We start from the raw sequence: 19,478 nt of genomic DNA on the forward strand, positions 1-19,478 counted from the left end.
CGTAAGCCAATTTTATTCAGTCTTAACGAAGATACTTTTAGCATAATGATCTGATGATATGGGGCTATTATTGTGTAAAATCTAACTTTAATGTCTGTTCCTCTGAACCAATTCTCATTTAGCTTTTTGTCTCGTTCCAGGTCTCCTGACAACTTCACGAACAACAAGGTAAAGCCGGCTAAAGTACTCTGACTTGGTAACTTTTGTGGACAAAACTAAACTGCAGAAAAGTTGTCCACAAATTGCATGGGCAGCAACACACTGGATACCAATTCAGTGAAAATTACACAATATCTATGGACTATGACCGGAAATCCCAGTGAAGATGCGTCTGACTGTATGGAGAAAAAGTTGTGATTTGTTTATACAGACCAGGGAGGAAACACGCGCCTGTCACTTTTTGTAATGTGTCCCGGAACTACCTCATAGTCCCCCGAGTTCCGTATGACATATGCATATGTAAGTATGTGCTCTTTTCATAACCATGCATTGTTCTATATAGTTGTTTATTTTATAATATATTAATAAATGTATGTATATGAGTATGTGTGTGAAACCAAGTCAAGTAGTAAGTAGTAGTAGTAATAGGCCTATATTTCCTTGCAAATGTTTTACGCGCAGCATTTTGATGGAAATAATTGTCTTACACGTATATTTTGCACGATTAAACATCTCAATAGTGTGTTCTGCTAAGTTAATAACTGCGTATAATGTCAAATCTTGGTGATAATGTAGGCCTATCATTAAAATATAAGTAAGTTGTAAACGAGTTGTGGTGTCTTGTGTTTTGGAGTTGCTGTTTTATTTCACTGGGGAAAGTGTTTTTGTGTTTTATTACTTTATGGGGGCTTGTAAATTCACAGACACGATTGGAATTGAAAACAAGTGGTGGCAACAGAAGTTATAACAAATGCGCCTGGCTTAGCTCTTACTGTAATTTTGTTTTAAGTGTTTATTATATAAGTGCACTTAGCCTAACCATAATATAAGAAACAATGCAGAATTATTTAGAACCATTTGACTTATTTTAGCCGGTTTAGTGCGCACTAGCGTGCATAGCCTAATTCATTCGGTTATCGAAAAGAAGCATCTGCTTTTGACACTTGTTCGCCCCATTCAGCTACAGTTGTCATAAACAGTAATCCTACTTTTAACCTTTTTGATTATTGAAAGTGATTATTCTACTTTTTAATAAATTGTATTAAATTAAACCGAGGATTCACCAGTCTTATGAATTTTCATTGCATACACAATGACTCTCTTAATTCTGAAGAAACTCCAGTTCTGTACAAGGCATTCTGCAAGTCTTTACATGGATCACAGTGTGTGGAAATATCGAATTCAACGGAAGTAGATAGCCTATGTGAATAATGCATAAACTAAAGGTGCCTATAACAACAATGCTTTTCCGCACCCGTTTAGCTTGACAATGCATAGTTTAACATTTAGAACTATAATCAAATATTAGCAAACTAATTATATCTATATTAGCAAATATTGTTACCGTAGCCTATATAGGCCCGTGCAGCATGGTGTGGTTTTTAAGTTGCGGTGTTACAACAAGTGAATAACTTGTGCTGGTTAATGATAGACAGGGCAGACCCTACCTTACATATTTATAATTGTTCTCCAGAAAGTGACTAGTCCTTCACGGACTTTCAACTCTTGTGAAGTCCCTAGACCGTTACCTGATCAGCCTTCAGCCAAAAGCTTTGGACACAGGTTACTCATTAAATATTTCATAGCGTTGGTCTCACAGAGTTTCATATAGGCCTACTGTAGACCTAATTACTGCTAATATTCTGATGTTTTATAACTTTGAATCATGGTTGGCAGTCAAAATATAGATATTTAGTAATTACTGTATTCTGTTATAGTAAAATATACACTTCATTTTCAAAGGGAAATTATTATGTTGTTTGTTGTAACATAGGCTATACAACAGTCGATGGTAATAAACCTGTAAAATTCAATTTGACATTAAAACTAAACAATTAGCCAGGTCAATGTAACACACACGCTCACACACACATACAAGCTTGCACGCTGCACGCATGCATGCACGCACCAACAAACAAACGCATTCATGTACCCACACACACACACACACACGGTATGAAAAACATTCTCGAGGTGTTTACAAATGACTGCCTTGAGAGTGCGACCCCACTAAACCAAATGAAAACAGTGACCAAGGACAAATCCTGTATGCTTCTAACACACACACACACACACACACACACATGCACAAACACACACACCCGAACACACACACCCCTCCCCTTATCCACCACCACAGCTCCATACCCCTCTCACTGTATCTCCACTTCAACACGACCCTCACAAATAATGCCAGATTGCGTTTATAGCACGGTTGTTTCCTTGGGGAGAGAGCACAAAACACCACATCACTTAATACACGAAATGACCAACTAAAGTCAGCCGCGTAATAACAATGAAAGTTACACTGAGTGAATCCAGGTTGGCTCTAACACGGGGCCACCACTATACGCTTCGTTCACTGCACAATGCAATAACCTTGGAGCGGTCATCCGCTTACGTCTTGGTGAAGGGCTTTTTAGAGGGGGGAGAAATGGGGGGATGCAAGAAATCGAGCCTTAAGGCTTGGGCTTCTGCGTGTGTGCCACAAATCTCTCCCAAAAGCAGGCACATCAAAGCGAGGCAACAGCGGCTCGAGAATTTACAACCTCTGCATTCTTTTACGTTTCACTGCCACCGAGCCCAACCCACCCCTTACAGCTTTCCTGTTATCTCCTGCCCCAGCCAGGGCCTCACCGCTTTGTTACACGCAATAGTTCAGAAGAGGGACCAATAACACTGGAAATATCACATATCTTTTTGTGAACAGCTCACGCACTCAGCGACAAACACATTTCTGCACAATCATAGGAGCTAAATATTTACGTTTCAACTGTACACTACTACGCACGAACACAGAGACACACAGAAATGCACATGCACACACACACACACACACACACACACCAGACAGAAGGCCCTGATTTAGGAGGCTTTTGGGCATTATGGAAAAATGGACGCTAGATGGCACCAAAGAGTTAGGAACGAGCAGAGGCTGCAGCAACCAGCGACCTGCGTCACTGCAAGATCAAATCAACTGGCATTCCCACAAAGCTGCAAGACTGCCAAGGCGGCTTATCACATTTGGAAATGAAATCCAAAACAAAGTCTCTATCATCGTTAAGTGGAATAGGATATATGTTTATGCACTAGGTTTCTACCCTTTATTTCCTGATAGTTATTGTATCTGCATGGACGAACTTGTATAGTACGCTTCCTATTTTGCTGACAATATGCCATACAATGTGTCAAATGTACTATGCTATAACATTTACTGACAATATGCCATACAAATGTATTCACTAGTTTGCTACCCTTTATTTCTTGATAGTAATTGAATCTGCATGGACGAACTTGTATAGTAGGCTGCGTATTTTGCTGACAATATGCCATGCAATACCAAGTGTACTATGCAATAACATAGTAAATGTATATTATAACATGTTGCAATTAAATACCATATCATCCAGTGGTTCTTTGTTTTTATCATGTCATTTTTTTCTTGTATTTTAGTCTGTATTTTTCGCTATACTTCTGAATTAAACTCTGAATAAGGAATTGCTATGCTGTTTGTTGCGATGTCAAATACTGAAGTGAGATGATAAAGAATATTTGATATTAGAAGTATTGTGATAAACTGTAGACAGACAGACAGACAAAGAGACAGACAGACAGACAGACAGACAGACAGACAGACAGACAGATAGAGAGAGACAGACAGACAGAAACAGACAGACAGACAGAAACAGACAGACAGACAGACAGACAGACAGACAGACAGACAGACAGACAGACAGACAGACAGACAGACAGACAGACAGACAGACAGACAGACAGACAGACAGACAGACAGACAGACAGATAGACAGACAGACAGACAGACACACAGAGATGGATAGACTTGCAGATAGATATATAGATAGACAGACTGCCAGACCCTTGATACACAGCTAGAAGCGAATATTATCACTCACAATTACGCATTATACACTATTAATAATAATAATAATATTACCATTGATTATACATTGGAAAAATAATATGTTATTACTTTGGATGAGGATTGGCAAGCATGATTTGTGTCAGTATAGGCTATTAGTGGTAGTTGTAGTAGTGGTAGCCTATTAAGTGATCATGTATACACTCACTAACTGTAAGTCGCTCTGGATAAGAGCGTCTGCTAAATGACAAAAATGTAAAATGTAAATGTAATAGTGGTACATTGAAAATAACTAAATAGTAGGCTACGTTTGGATTAAGGCACAGAGACTGAAACAGATATCATAACAAGTGCACTGTGGAAGCAGCCTTTATGGTGGGTGTGGGGACCTTTTACTGACGAGGAGACGACAAATGGACACCAAAGGGTCTAGCGTGTAAAAAAAAATACCGGATGATGGCACAGATGGGGAAATGAAAGGGGAAATAAAGCAATAAAAGTGGGCGAGATCACCTTGCAGACACATACAAAAACATTATCCACCACACAGACGCACCAATTGTCCAGTAACCTGGAAGCGTTGCGTCGGTGATCTGGAAGTGATACGCTACACCACTATTTGACAAGCCCTTGTGTAATGGAGGCTTTAGAAATAAGACGGTCAGTCTCAATGCTATACCCAAAAGATGATCTGCTATCTCTTCAAAACGCCATGTCGTGTGCCTCGTCTTGTTTGTTTCCACGGTTTAGGGATGCGTACGAGAGCGAAGGAATGTTGTATAGCCCCGTGCTTTTTGATTAAGGATTCCACTTAAGAGGTGACCCAAGACTATACATCAGAAATCCTATTTGCATAGGAGCCGCTCCATCAAACCTCGCCCTCGCAGCCCGGACACGGGTATGCTTATACCACAAACACCTCAGCCAGCCACAAATGAGCATATTGAAATCGATATGCATTTCTCTAATATACCTCCGAGCCAAATACAAATTCGTCATGCACACATAAGAAGGTAAACATCTCCAAGCACTTTCGAGTGACGAGATCTTATAGAACGTCATCATATAATTGAATATTTGCAAAAGGTTTATGCACACTTAAAATGTGAATATTTTCATTGGAGAGAGCAGTGATGATTTCGTTTTGAATAATTGTTTTCACATTTTCTGTGAAACGAAACAGCGTGAGTGTAATGACAGACAAGCACGCTTTACCTTTGTTGATAATCGGTCACTAAGTCCTTGGATATCATCGGCGAGTCTCGCACAGCTCACGGTACAGCATTTCTGTTGCCCCACCGCCATTAGCGCGCGAAGTCACCACTGTGGCTTTACAGTGTCGCAGGCCGCCTCCATACCGTTTCATTTACATTAGTCAACAGGAATGAAGCATCCCGGTATGAAAAATTAGACAAGACCCTCCGGTGTGTCCAGATCTCTCACAGTCAGTCACTCTCTCCATCGCAGCGGAAATCCCAATCACAGTCGGCGACATTAGCATAGCGCAGGGCGAGGAGGCAGGTCTTCCAGTTTCTCTGTAAACACTGCGCGGGGACAAGGTATTTTTTTAAATTTAATACATGCGATTAAAGAGCCTAGAACCTTGAAGGAGCACAGTGTTGCTACAGAAGGTGCGGTGTCCAAAAGATTGCTGCAATATAACCACTTGGGAAATCATAAAAAGTTCATGTTCACGGTTACCCATCCACATGACCATCCTCGGCCAATCCCAGGACCCAGGCACTCATAAAGTTCACAAAGTTGTAAATTTTCATAAAACAACAAGGAATTTATTGCATTTCTTCATGACTGCTTTAACAGCAGTGGTTCCTCCATCGCCATCTTTTTCTCTCAAAAAGGAAAGGCAAGGGGAGGATTTCTCTTCTGTTTTACATGAAAGATTTTGTAGGCCGATCGGTGGGACATAAACGTTTCTTGTGAGGATGTTTTTGTGCACTTATGAGCAATTAATACAACTATATTGCTCAGATATTTCATATCTAGTCTTTTTTCCAAAGATGTTTGAAAGGGATATCTTTGTGCGTTATTGGCACAATGCGTAAATGTTATGCATAGCATGAAATTGGAGGACAAGACTAGGCTTACATTGACCTTTTCCCTGTTGTTTAGTTATATTATCATTGTATTGTTGAAATGTAAAAGAAAAAAATTGCATAAAAAACAAGAACTACCTACAACAAGAGGTAATGATGAACCAACATATCTCATTGAATAGTTGCATACTCAAATTACATCAATGTTAGCCATTTACGTTGCTTATAGGTTATAGCTATGCATTCTCGAGGCCTTTGTTCAGATGTTAGATATGATTTGCATTAATATAGCTTGTATGAGACCAGCTTTATGTATTGACGGTGTATTGGTGGTGTATGTTCAGAATAAAACCATTTTCAGAACAAAAAATCTTGCACGGCTACGATATAGCATTGAAAACATAGGCTTTGAGGCGTGTAAGCTAAACAACAAAGCATTCCAGTCTACCAAAATGTCCAATAGGAGATACTTTGATAAAGAAGCTTTAATCGAATCACAACCATGGAAATATGCAAATATCAACATTCAACTGAATATCTATGCTACAAAAGGCGTGCGTAAAATGTTTCGCACTGCGGCATATAATCGCCGCATTGTGGCCAAGGCCCAAATCATAAAGATGTCTTCTAAGAAGGTCTTAAAGAGAATGAAATGTATTTGCATCCTGGTTTCGTTTCCGTCTAATATACAATAACTAAACGATGCCATTTGATGCTTCCGATAAGCAAATGAAATATGTTGATTATTAACGAAAATGAAAAAGGAAAGTCTAAACTCTGAAGACGGGTATTGTTACAGGGCCTGCAATCCTGGCACATGAGGTTTTCGTGCGCGCCTGTTTCCCATTTTGTTGATTTTTTTGCTACTTTTATGGTGGTTTCCGGTCTTTCATCGATGCAATAAACGCATTAGTTACAACCCCCAATATAAGCCTTCTTTTGGTCAGTGTTGTATGCACAGAACCAAGGCAGAGACTATAGCCAACAATTCCAGGGAAAACGGGTAGATTTAACATCCATAGGTTAGCCTAAAATATATACCACTAAACTAAATATTCTAAATAACTCAAACGCTTGCATCAATAAACTAAACAGGGTCGAAATCATGATACTGATAGGCTGTTTATAGCAATACCAGTATCCCTATTATAATCAGTATTAAACATTGGGATGCGTTAGAAATGAAAACAGGTTAGGCTACCTTGTCTTTATAAACACAGATTCAAAATAATATTCAATGAAAATTATAACACTTTGCTATAAGGCCTACAAATTAATAGGCCTATTTATTTATTTGACCAGACTAGCCTGCCAGTGAAGGCTAGCCTACTATCAACAACATGTGATAATGGTCCTCTGTGGTCCTCTGTAGCTCAGCTGGTAGAGCACGGCGCTTGTAACGCCAAGGTAGTGGGTTCGATCCCCGGGACCACCCATACACAAAAAAAAATGTATGCACGCATGACTGTAAGTCGCTTTGGATAAAAGCGTCTGCTAAATGGCATATTATTATTATTATTATTATAATGGGTGAAAAAAAGTGGACTAAATTCTGATAAGATTGTGGATAGTATCATGCTGTCACAAGTTTCGTTAAACAAAAGGCTTAATGTAGGCTAATTTGGTTAAATGAATTTAAGAAGTATCACCTACAACTGTACATGTAGTGTAGGCCTAGTCATTTAACCATCATAAATGTTAACGTTTGTCTTTTTCTTTTTAATCTTCGATGTAAGAATATGATTTCTGATTCAACGAATAGCCTAAGCCTCCTCTATAGGCCACCGTCCATCGTCCATATGCATTACAAACATATAGGGCCTAAGCATTTATGAATGTAGCATACACCCAATCCAAGAGAAATCCAAAACATTTTTGTTGTTGTAATTGATTACTTTTTGTTTTATTGACATGAACAGAACACTTGATTGAACAACAAATAGTTCCTCACAACACAAAAATATACAAATTCCTACATCTCGTGGTCCACTGTAGGCCTATATGTCAAGAATAAAAACAAAATACGTAAAATCAATTGACATAGGGGTAAAAACCCCTACAACAAGTCATAAAATTTACATCCAGAAGATCACAAGATGACAAATAATTAACATATAATAACAAGGATGATCTTAGAGTTGCAAAACTGCTGCAAAGCCGATCCCTTTTCTCGCATACAGGCTAGTTTTCCCAACCAGGGTTTTGCAATATTACAGGTCTACGTCAAAACACTAGACAATATTTATCTAAATCTAAATTTAAGCAATAATAGCTTATTTAGTATCGCTTAGAAATCAATTAAAATTTGTATTTATACATTTTCACTGTACTTTTAATAAAACAAGACGTGGCTTTAGACTACATGAATAAATCATTAATCTTATAGGTAGTATTGTATGTTTAACTCAGTGTAATAATAATAGGGGGGACGCGGTTTTCCCCTACGGTTTTGATATAATATCAGTCTCATGTAGTGCTCATTAGTCTTTTCACCGTCCTAGTCTTCATCCTCATCCTCCTCGCCCCCCGGTGGTTCGGCTGCAGGGGAGCTCCGGCCGGGCGTCTTGTTCTCCTTCTTCCACTTCATCCTCCGGTTCTGGAACCAGATTTTGATCTGCCTCTCGGTGAGACACAGCGCGTGAGCGATCTCTATGCGTCTTCGGCGGGTCAGGTAGCGATTGAAGTGAAACTCCTTCTCAAGCTCCAGCGTCTGGTAACGCGTGTACGTCTGTCGACCTCTCTTTCTGTCTGCACCTGTAAATAACAGAGGAAGAGCTTGTGTGAGAACAGAACAGAACAGACAGAAATCGAGAGAAAACACATTTCATTTTTTTCTCAACAAACTGAAATAGTAAAAAATCAAATGAAATCGAATGCTCTAGATCGACTTTGTTTTTATTCTTGTGGAAGGGTAGTCCTATAGGCTATAGCCTGTGTGTTATTTTTTGTAACTAAATAATAAAACTTTGATAAAAGTGCATGGAAAGCATAAGTCCAGTGGAGGGAAATGTTGTGATATTTGCTGAAATAAATGAAACAATTTTGTTATATTTCTGAAGATTATATGATTCGAAGGATTAGTTGTGGAGAGGATATTGTTATTATTTACTATGTTCTCGGAGGTTAAAAGGCAACTGGTGGAAATCTTTCTCATAGAAATAATTACATTTCTGAATCTAGCTGGGCCAAATGTACTGCATCTGTTGTGTGTTACCTCAGTAGTGGCCTATGTTGTAAACACGCCTTGCAGAGCAAATATAAACACCTAAAAGTCACATTTTACGAACTGTTTCCACTGCTAATTTTTTGACTGTACAGTAAATAGTTTTACAATCCCCGCAGGTATAACCGTGGGGTAGTATGAGGGAAGCTGATGTATAGGCCTGAATGGAAGTGGTAGTAATTTCCACACTGTTCTTTTGTTATGGAATTCTAGTAAAAAGTATCACTTATCAGAAATATAAATAAATTGCAGTGTTTTTTTCATTAGTATTCCTGGTCAGATAGCGTCGACTGTATAGCTATAGGCCTACCACAAATCCGTAGTGTCATTGTGGCCTGGAATCCAGCAACGTTTCATTAAATTAATAAGTAAATAATAGTAATAAATAAGCAATATTTGTAATGAGATACTATAGGCCTCTACATGCTTTGTATTACAAGTTTAGGTAATCTATAGGTTTCCTATTCCATCATATGCATAATACATGATATTTTTGTAAAGTATTTAAACTAGCCTTATACTTAGCACTGCTTACTTTTCATTCACGGTGCAATTAAATAGAAATAGGCTCTACCTGTAATTCTAAATTGACTGATATACATTATCATTCAATTGGCAAGGATTCAAACCAATAGTGGCAAAGGGCACGCAAGTTCCTTCCATAACCGGTAGCCTAGCTTATACAATACAAGTTGGTTATAAAACCATAAAATCCAGCTGAAAATACTCAGCTGTATATTCATGCATTTCCCTTTTGCACAAATACCTAACATTCCTAACATTCCATTGCCTTGGAACAGAAATGGGAGTTTTGGTGTGCTCAACAACACAACCTCCACCACACAACAGGACCCCTATCTCGTAATGGGGCGTAGGGCCTTCTTGAATAAACCTCGATGGCATATTAGGCGAGGAGCAAAACATGATCACTCCCTGTTGACATACACAAGTGGTTTTACTTCCAAAAGTTCCGCATACGACGCGAATGGGACGGCCTCCTCCCGTTTCCGCTCAAGGCAGACATCTAATGGAGTCTGAGCTGAGCTGCAGCACTGTGGGGTTTTATTGCACGCCGTGGTCACTGGTGTGGTTCTCATTTCCTCTCTGGCGACGTGTCACATTCTGGGTGAAACTGGCTCGAAATGAGACAGGAGGAGGTTTGGAGGTCTGGGGAGGGAGGGAAAGAGAGCCGAGGAAGGGGGGAGGGAGGGAAAGAGAGAGAGCGAGAGAGCGGGGGGGGGGGGGGTATTCTTATTGATTATATGTTTCTCTGCTATGGTGTCCAGCAGTGATTTGTGTTTCAGCAGAGAGAAACGGCTTGGCTGAAATTCTTCTCCGTGAAACGCAGTTTTGTCAGGAGTTTTAACAAGGGCGAGCATTGTGCTCTCAGAGACCCTCTAGTACGCTCTCGCATAGTCACACCCGTCCCGGAGTATAAGACATTGAAAATTAATGTCTGTGAGAGAGAGAGAGAGGGCTCTCTCTCTCTCTCTGTGTGTGTTACTATCTACCAACTATATTTGATAAGGGTATTATTTATAAAGTGACACTTGCTTGAGGATAAGTTATAGGGAAGTGGGTGTATTTCCAGAGCAAATATTTCCTTTCATATACTAACATTTGCTTTGTTAGGCTCAAACATTACACTCATATAGGCTAGTTAAAAAACTCTCTATGTCCTTTCATCTAAATTAAATTCTATAAGTTAATTGCTAGGCCATGCCATGCCGGTGAGTATGTCAGGAAAATACATATCTTTTTTTGGGGCAAGTCTCATCTCTGCAAGATTGTTTTGTGTGTGTGTGTGTGTGTGTGTGTGTTGGTGTGTGTGTGTGTGTGTGTGAGAGACAGAGAGAGAGAGAGAGAGAGAGAGAGAGAGAGAGAGAGAGAGAGAGAGAGAGAGAGAGAGAGAGAGAGAGAGAGAGACTACCTGCCTGCCTGTCCGTCACTGTGTGTACCTACTAGTCAACTCGAGCAATGTCTTGATTTGTTATATTTATTTGTGTATGAATAGTCTTAGCCATTGCAAACACCAATGAAGCGTATGTCTTTATACCAGGTGCCTCATTAAATTACACTTGAAAATCTAAATTAGGTTTTCAAAGTCAGATGGTGGCGCCTATAACCAAATTAGCAGGAGGTAGGCTGGCAAAGAGAGACAGACATGCCAGGCATGAGCACGCTTCAATGAGAATAAAACAAAAAAAAGTATACATATTTCACACAAGGACATAACTAGCTTACACACAATTTACACGACGAGTGTAAATTTATGAGAAAACGTGTGGCAACGAATACCTGCTGGTAAATGTCAAAAGCCCTGCTAATGAGGACGTATCTGTTTCAAAACTATTTATGATGTTGTACGTTTTACGCCAGAGGCTAACAAGAGGAGGGATCACTAAATGGACAATTGACTGATAGGAACTTTGTGGTAGTAGTAGCCAAGGCCTTCAGAGGTTACTGAAAATCATTAGACAAAAAGTTGTCAGCCATTATTTCACTTCAGCCGCGCGCACTGAAAGTGGTTGTTACTTGTTCAGCCTCCTAAAGTGCGTAAAACGCACACCACACAAAGACAGGCAGGCGCGCGAACAGACACATACCACAGCTACACAGCCACATACACATCTACACACACACACACACGTTTTACGCATGACATTATTTGACAGTACACTTAATCTAACGCTGGTGTAACATGAATTGCTATTTTGTATGCATAATTTTCTCAGACTAGATTTACTTGTTTGTTGTATGGGCTGTAGGCAGCTGTAAGGCCCACTGAAACTATTCAACAAGCCAATTCAGAATGTCAGACAAAGGCGTTTCTATAACAAAACAACACAGCGTTTCTATAACAAAACAACACAGCCTAACATCGCAGACCAAGAGCTAACCAACTATTAGCATCACAGTATTTAGAGTGTTTGCAACATTCGGAGGCATTTATGCGATAATAATATAAGCCAGTGAACACAGGGCAGGACCAGTCATCTGGAAATCATGCTGTGTTGTAGAGCGCGCTTACCATGAGATCCTATCGAAACAGCATAAACAACAGAAAGCGATGGAATAGCTTAAGTAGGCTATTTCTTTCTACCCGAGGACGGAGTAAAATAATCCAACGCCCCCTCTCTCTCTGTTTTAACACAATACCGCCTAATGAATATTCAGATGTCTTAAATTATGGTTTTATTGAGGTCGTATAGCAATAAAAGATCTGCGCAGGCAAAGCGGCGTAAAGCATAGTTCAGGAAGTCGGCCTGGCCACTTCGCAACCGCACTGTTTAAAGACCGTTTAGCGTAATTATTAGGTCTGAGCAAAGCCCCATTCCGTTCTCCCCTCCTCTTCTTTTGAAAACATACATTTTAAGCTCACATACCTGAGCTTCTCATCCAGGGGTAGATCCGTAAACTGTCCTCGTTCTGTCTCTGCTCCGCCTTACCGCAGCTGGACACCTTGGACGGGTCACCACCGGAGCAAATCATGGAGAGGTTGGGGTGTTCAAAGTGGGAGCAGTGCATGTTCACAGAGCCGGTGCCCAGCCCATATGCAGAGGGATACATGCTGTGGGTTTGGGTGGGCATGTTCCCTGCGTTATTGTACAGTCCCGACAGTGTGGAGGAAGAGGAGGAAAAGCCTGCGCCGCCGGAGCCCGAGACATAGCTGCTGGCTCGCGGTGAACTGGACGCAAAGGCGCAAGAAGTTTGCTCGGGAAAGACCCCACTTGGAAAAACCGAACTTGCAGCTTGATATTTGGAAAACAAAGCGTTCGCATAATACAATGAACTCATAATTTGACCGGTGATTTGTAGGCCGGGAGGTTTTAGTGTCGGTTTTACGAGGTACTGTGATATATTACAGAATTACAGTCTAGATTTACACCAAAAATCACCCCTTTTTCCTCAGGGGCCACGTGACGAGGGCCATGTGATACAAACTCGTCCAATAACAGAAAGGGCTTCCTACAAGCTCAGCTAATGTGGAAAAAGTGCACCACTGACCATACACATAAAATACTTTAGTCTATTCACTGTAAGCCAAAAGGTAGGCCTACCTCTAATCAAGGAACTAACTAGAACACAAACAAATCGATGGTCAATAACCTCTAATCAAGGAACTAACTAGAACACAAACAAGTCGATGGTCAATAGAATATATTATGTAATCACCCCGCACGTTGCACAATGATAAAAAGGGCTGATCCTTACAGATATCCAACTGAATGTATACAGACAAATCTTAAAATGTCCTCGACTTCTCGTTGGACACCACACAAATAAGAAAAACCTATTTGTTTCCATATCGATTTTACTTCACCTTGTCACTGTTGGGATCTCTCATTAAGTTCCTCTGTCTGTTATTGTGGTCTCTGCTCACGCAGCCTCTACTATGTCGAGGGACCAGTGGAGCCCACTCCTGCCCACTCCGGCCCTCAATGGGAGAATTTCTGCTTCAGAGCATCCCTCTGTCCACAGCAACCATCTCCAGCCCGACGGAGAAGCTCTGGACAACACAAGCACTTTTGTTTTTACGGAACAGTAGCTGTCTCGAGTCGCCTCGGGCAACTTACAACGCTCTCCCGGTGTTTGACAGGATTCACCTGGCGCACAGGTGCTTTTATGCACATGTTTTTCTTTCTCCCTCTCGAATAAGACTCAACATGAATGTGACTGTTATGGGAAGTGAACTATCATCATGCTTTTTTCTGAAGGGGGGATGTGTTGTTACAGCCAGGCCTGTCAATATAGTCATATGATTTAGCCAGCCTTTACATTGTGGTTCCACATGCCACGGCCTTATCTATGTCAAGTTTGTGGGGAGATAAACATGTATGAGACTTGAACAATTCTGACCTTGCGTCATCCTACATTGTTAGAAGTGTGCACATAAATACTAATTGGTATGGTGAAGGTTTCAACGCACTTGTGTCATTTGGGTGAGATTACTAATTGGTTGAGTCAGTCTGTGTGGTGACGGTGGCTACTGGGATCCACACCTTGAGAGGAAATGAAGCAGAGAACAGCAATGATGCCACAGATTCTCGCTTGTAAACTTTATTGTGTCCTCTGTCTTCCGCCGCTTCCAGGTTTAGACAATAGAACAACGGGATGAAGAACAATAAAACATATCATCAAGTCCCCACAAACTAATTCACGAGTAGCCTACAGTACACATTCTGTTTAAACGAGGCGTCACATGACATCCATTTTTATTTCAATGGTATTTTTATTCATTTTTTTTGCGCATGCTTACCCAAATAAGGAAGACAACAAAATACCATCAATCAAAACGAACTAAGGAAAGACTAGTGTAAAAAGAGGAAAGCCTACAGCATAAATAGGCAGTTTCATGTTGTTGGAATTCATTATTCGCTACATCATCATAACATAGAAGTGAGAACAGTAAAAAGTGCACAATTTAACTTAAAAACTATACAGCTGCCATGATAATTGTTAATGACAAAATTCTAACAATATAAATGTTTTTTTTTTTCACGATAATTGTTCCACAAAGAAAGGACGCTATTTTTAACACAATAATACTTTCCAACATCAGATAAAAAGTACAAATGCTTAATTTCCCGTTCAAATGTTTCGTTTTGTCTCCCAACAACCACAATGTGAATGGTCCTGTCCTTTGTCACCGTCAGGAGACTTTCCCATCGATTGAAGCAAACATGGAATGACTAGCCAAAGACTGCCATGTTCCGAGACAAAACCACATGCTCTTCCCTTATCGCTCTCGCTGCCTTTTCCGCGGTGCTGATTTCGATCCCCATCTCCCTATAGCTTACATTTGCTTGGCTTTGTCGCAGTCTTCCCCGGACGAGTGTGTCCCCGCGCCCTGCTCCTTCTGTCGTTTCTCCTTCTCGATCTCTTCCTGCTCTGTCTTACTGCTGGGGAATTTGTCCTTGTTGTTTTCCTTTTTCCATTTCATCCTCCTGTTCTGAAACCAGATTTTGACCTGTCTCTCGGTCAGTCCCAGGGCGTGCGATACCTCGATTCGCCGCTTGCGGGTCAGGTAGGGGTTGAATAGGAACTCTTTCTCTAGCTCCAGTGTCTGGTAGCGGCTGTAGGTCTGTCGGCCTCGCCTCCGTCCGGCAGCTACTGGCAAAATGAGGGGACATGTTTGAGGAACACATACAAATAGCCATTACGAATAGCCTATACAAGTTCACAAGTTCTCTTATCTCCATCCCCAATATCCCCGTAAGCAATTATTATTGTCTAGGCCTACAGAGTGAAGCTATCAATTATATCATCCACTCATTTTTATATCCCTGAGGTTACTTAAACCTAGATTGACTTCCAAGTGATTTATCAGCATTGCAATACAATTCAAATGATTGGATATTCAATGTCCACACATTCATAGGATATGAAGTAAAATCCAAAGCAAATAATGTCTGACGCCCACACATGTAGGCTACTCGATGCATTAGGTGAAGCCATAAAGCGCCTAACCTGTGGGAAATGGCCACCTTGTAGCGAAATAATCCCCGAGACCACTGTAAATCGTAAAAGCGAGTAGTAAAACTTTAACCGGGGTGAGAAGTAAGTGTATCAGCAGCGGGCCAGCTCGCACATGGAGAGAAATGCTTTGCTCTCCTTTCTATTCCCTCTCTTCTATATAGCGGGGTCATTAAACTGTAAAGTGATTCGCAAGTTTTGGACACCATAAAACAATAAACGCGCTTTGTCTCTCCGTTGGAACACAGGAAATGCACCTCAGCCCTAATTGCGGATGTTTTAAGGTTTAACATTTTACCCCTTTCCCACTTTCCATGCATACCCACAAGCAACGTTTCAGTTTGAGCTCTGACTTACATTGCGGTCGCATCCACGGGAATAACTGCGTTGGAGAGGGGCTCTGTTCCGTGCTCTCCGTCTCGTCCCCGATGCCACCAGCGGCTAGCTTGCAGTCGTTGTACTGGACCAAATCCGCGTCCTGGGGTCCAAAAAGGGTTTGCCTCTGGAGAGCGTCGTACCCGTAGAAGTTGCCCGGCTCTCCATGGCACGTTACGGCGCAGGGACTCTGTTGGTAAGGGGCACTGGAGAGCGTGGACGCACCGTGGTGGTAAAATTCCTGGATTTGAGGGGGATGTTGGAAAGTTGCTCCAGTGCCTGGTCCATACACTACTGTGGGTCTACTCCCAAGGTCCTGCGCGAACCCGCACTCATAATAATTGGGACGTAAAGAGTCTCCACTCTTGTATTTGGAGAAGAGAGAGTTGACAAAATATGAACTCATCTTTTGTTGTTGTTGGTTTTGTTGGTGTTTGTGATTATAAAGACTCAAGCACTCGAGAGGAAGGCAATTGAAGAGTTCTTGGGTAAAAAAAAAAAGAACCCAAGCTGGTTCGCAATGTATGAACTAATGTTGTATTTCAAAACACCCAATCTAAATAGCTGAAGCCACAATCATGCCGATTCCGTAAAATCGTCTCCACTGAAGTGCTCCTGCATCACAATTCCGGTATGAGGTGCCAGTTCACAAATAGTTTTCTGTGATTTACTCCGCTGCAAATGAGTTGTTTCATATTTTGCGGTGTCTTTTCACGATAATTTGCATCTATTATCGGGTCCTCATCTCATTGGCTTCTCGCATCCCACACGGACACTGCTCTGCGGGCTTCTGATATGGAAGGAGTGAGAGAATGAAAAAGGGAGAAAAAGAGAAAGGGAGAGAGACGGAGAGGGAGCAAGGGACTAGGGGAAAGAGAGGGGGGTGGAGGGAGAGAGGAGGGGAGAATATGCGCATTAATATATTCAAGCGGGTAAGTTAATGAGAAATCTGCCGCTTTGCATCAGATCAAATACAGAGCGCCCCCCACCCACCCCAACTTACCCACTCTAAAAACCTCTCTTGGAGAGATTGATTTTTAGCATGTAGCCTAGCTAATTGGCAACCTAAAGGGATGTACATATAGCCTACTCATTCATTTCTAAATTCTAACGACGTGGGTTCCTCTTTTTCGAAAATGTCAGGGTCGCCCTGGCAAATTGTGAAAGTACACGATGTAATTGGTATCAGTTTTAACAAGTCCTATAAATGTAATTGCAGTTCTAAAACAACTTGTCAAAGCCTCGGCACCAGCGTCTGAGGCTTGTTGAGAACAAACGAGGTAGTCAGATTTAACATTTTGATTATCGTATTTTTATAAATATTATATTCATAAAGATGTGAAGATATCTGAAAGGACCGCCACTCGTGGTATAATGGGGAAAGTGGTTGTAAATGGTTTAACAAACTATAAAATGCAATAAACGCCGAGGCTGTTTGTTGTTTACACCTAGCATCAAAAAAGCTGTTAGGATTTTATGAGGTTCCACGACCAAAGCCATAAATGCTTCACTTGGAGCAATTTCACCAATACAGAAATATTCAAGTATTTAATTGTCATTTTAGTTGTGTTTTCCATACGGACTGTCATTATAAAGCTGATATTTTAACCCCTATACGTATTTTCTGGAATAACTAACGAGGGGATAACTTGTGGAAATGATGTGTTTGTTAATGAACTCATAAAAACCAAAATATTGTTAGGATTGGGACTCAGATCAGTTTTAAAGAGAACATAGGCCTGCCTACACGTGACTGGTTTAAGAAATAGGCTGAGCATGGTTTGCATTTACAAAATGAAGCCAGGACCAGTATCGTCGAGCATTAATTCAAAATGGTTGAAATTAAGTGAGAAAATATCAATTTTGCATGTATTATTTTATGCCCAGTGTGCGTATGCAAGTAGTAGCCCTGCTAGGCTACCCTAAAATGTAACTGTTGCAATTTAAAAAAACATATTATTAACATAGGAGACCTGAAGAATTGAATGAGGACTACCCTTTTACCATGTTTTTGGAAAACTATAAAACATATGTCATGTGAATGTCCAACTTACAGTAGGACAATTTGTCTGCCATTTTCATATTTTATAGCATGTGCATTCATGATAGGCTACGTTAAAGAGTGTACTGCAATTTTAATAAAGGTTCTAACCCAAACTAATGTGTCTCTTCTTTAACGGCTATTGCGGCTTCAAACATTACTGAGAGCTATCTATTAGAATTATAACAAAAGTTAATATTAGCTACACTGAATTATCTGTTATCCTTTACATATTAGTGGGTTCTAATGTAAATTCAAACATATTCATATTTAGCAACACAAAGCGTTACCAATGTAGAGTTGAACCCAATTTAGCGGCATTTTACTTCTAATATGACGGTTTACAGCAAGAGTCCCTCATTTACATATTTTGTAACATTGTAAAAAATATGGACAGCGTTTTTTGATCAAAATAATTTATATAATAGTTGTACTACAAAGTTAAACATATTGCAATCGAATAACAATAACTCCTAAAAACCTTCACAACATTCAGTTGGTTTTAGTAATTATTCCCAAAGTCTTGGACAACTACTTTAAACCAACAGAAAATAAATTATTCAAAATTAGTAGGCTATATAATCCTCTCCGAAGAGCTGTGCACTCTATATAAGTGCTTTAGGGTCAATATATTATCTGTAGGCTAATAACATTTCTGAATAAGCAAACAAATAGCCCAAATCATTACGCTTCTATTTGACTAGTCAAATATATAGGCCTAAATTGAAATCTTACTCTAATACAGGAGAAACATATAGGCTTATATTAATATTCTTGCCGACCTTCAAAATATCTTAAGTGAAGCAAGTTCAGATGGTGTAAAGGTGGTGTAAAGTGGCCTGTCTGAGTTTTCTAAGGACTTCCGGATAGGCAGACAACACAGTGGAGGCTTTCTTTCGTGGACCAACATCGCCATCAAGAGGCCGTTTTTAGGTGTGCCGCAGGGATTTCAGATTAATACCAGTTTATGATTCTATAAACACGACACATAAACCCACATAATGAGGGTATTTCACAACTAAACAGTGAAAGTATAGGCCTTATTTCGAAATAAGAAAACATATAGGCTACAAGGGCTGTTCTTCTTCTGTTGGGTCTGAAGACAGGGCTGTTCTTCCTCTGTTAAGTCTGAAGACAGTCTGAAGACATGTTAGTCTATACATGGGCCTAATGCCGCCTAGTTTATATTATATTATATAACATATTATTTGAGATGCAGTAAGGAAACCTGAATAATGTAATATATATATATATATATATGCAACTTTG

At 40.3% G+C, this 19,478-nt stretch overlaps 2 protein-coding genes across 3 annotated transcripts; both read right to left on the reverse strand.

Moving 5' to 3' along the window:
* Positions 1-7,976: 7,976 nt before the first annotated feature.
* Positions 7,977-13,144, reverse strand: LOC311103568 (homeobox protein Hox-B7a-like). Its single transcript, XM_084145157.1, has 2 exons — positions 12,703-13,144; positions 7,977-8,847 (listed from the first exon to the last, which is right to left on the reverse strand). The coding sequence occupies exons 1-2, from the start codon at positions 13,112-13,114 to the stop codon at positions 8,591-8,593; spliced, it is 669 nt and encodes a 222-aa protein (XP_084001283.1). The 5' UTR covers positions 13,115-13,144; the 3' UTR covers positions 7,977-8,590.
* Positions 13,145-14,363: 1,219 nt separating this feature from the next.
* Positions 14,364-16,960, reverse strand: LOC311103589 (homeobox protein Hox-B8a). Of its 2 annotated transcripts, none has more exons than XM_084145183.1 (2): positions 16,151-16,960; positions 14,364-15,427 (listed from the first exon to the last, which is right to left on the reverse strand). In XM_084145183.1, exons 1-2 carry the CDS (start codon positions 16,572-16,574, stop codon positions 15,114-15,116), a joined length of 738 nt encoding a protein of 245 aa, XP_084001309.1. In that variant the 5' UTR covers positions 16,575-16,960; the 3' UTR covers positions 14,364-15,113. The 2 variants fall into 2 exon arrangements, with proteins under 2 accessions (XP_084001309.1, XP_084001308.1); XM_084145182.1 differs by having other exon boundaries at positions 15,034-15,430; positions 16,151-16,597.
* Positions 16,961-19,478: the final 2,518 nt, after the last annotated feature.

This window comes from Coregonus lavaretus (genome assembly GCF_964263955.1).
Source record: "Coregonus lavaretus genome assembly, chromosome: 28".
NCBI classification, from domain to species: domain Eukaryota; kingdom Metazoa; phylum Chordata; class Actinopteri; order Salmoniformes; family Salmonidae; genus Coregonus; species Coregonus lavaretus.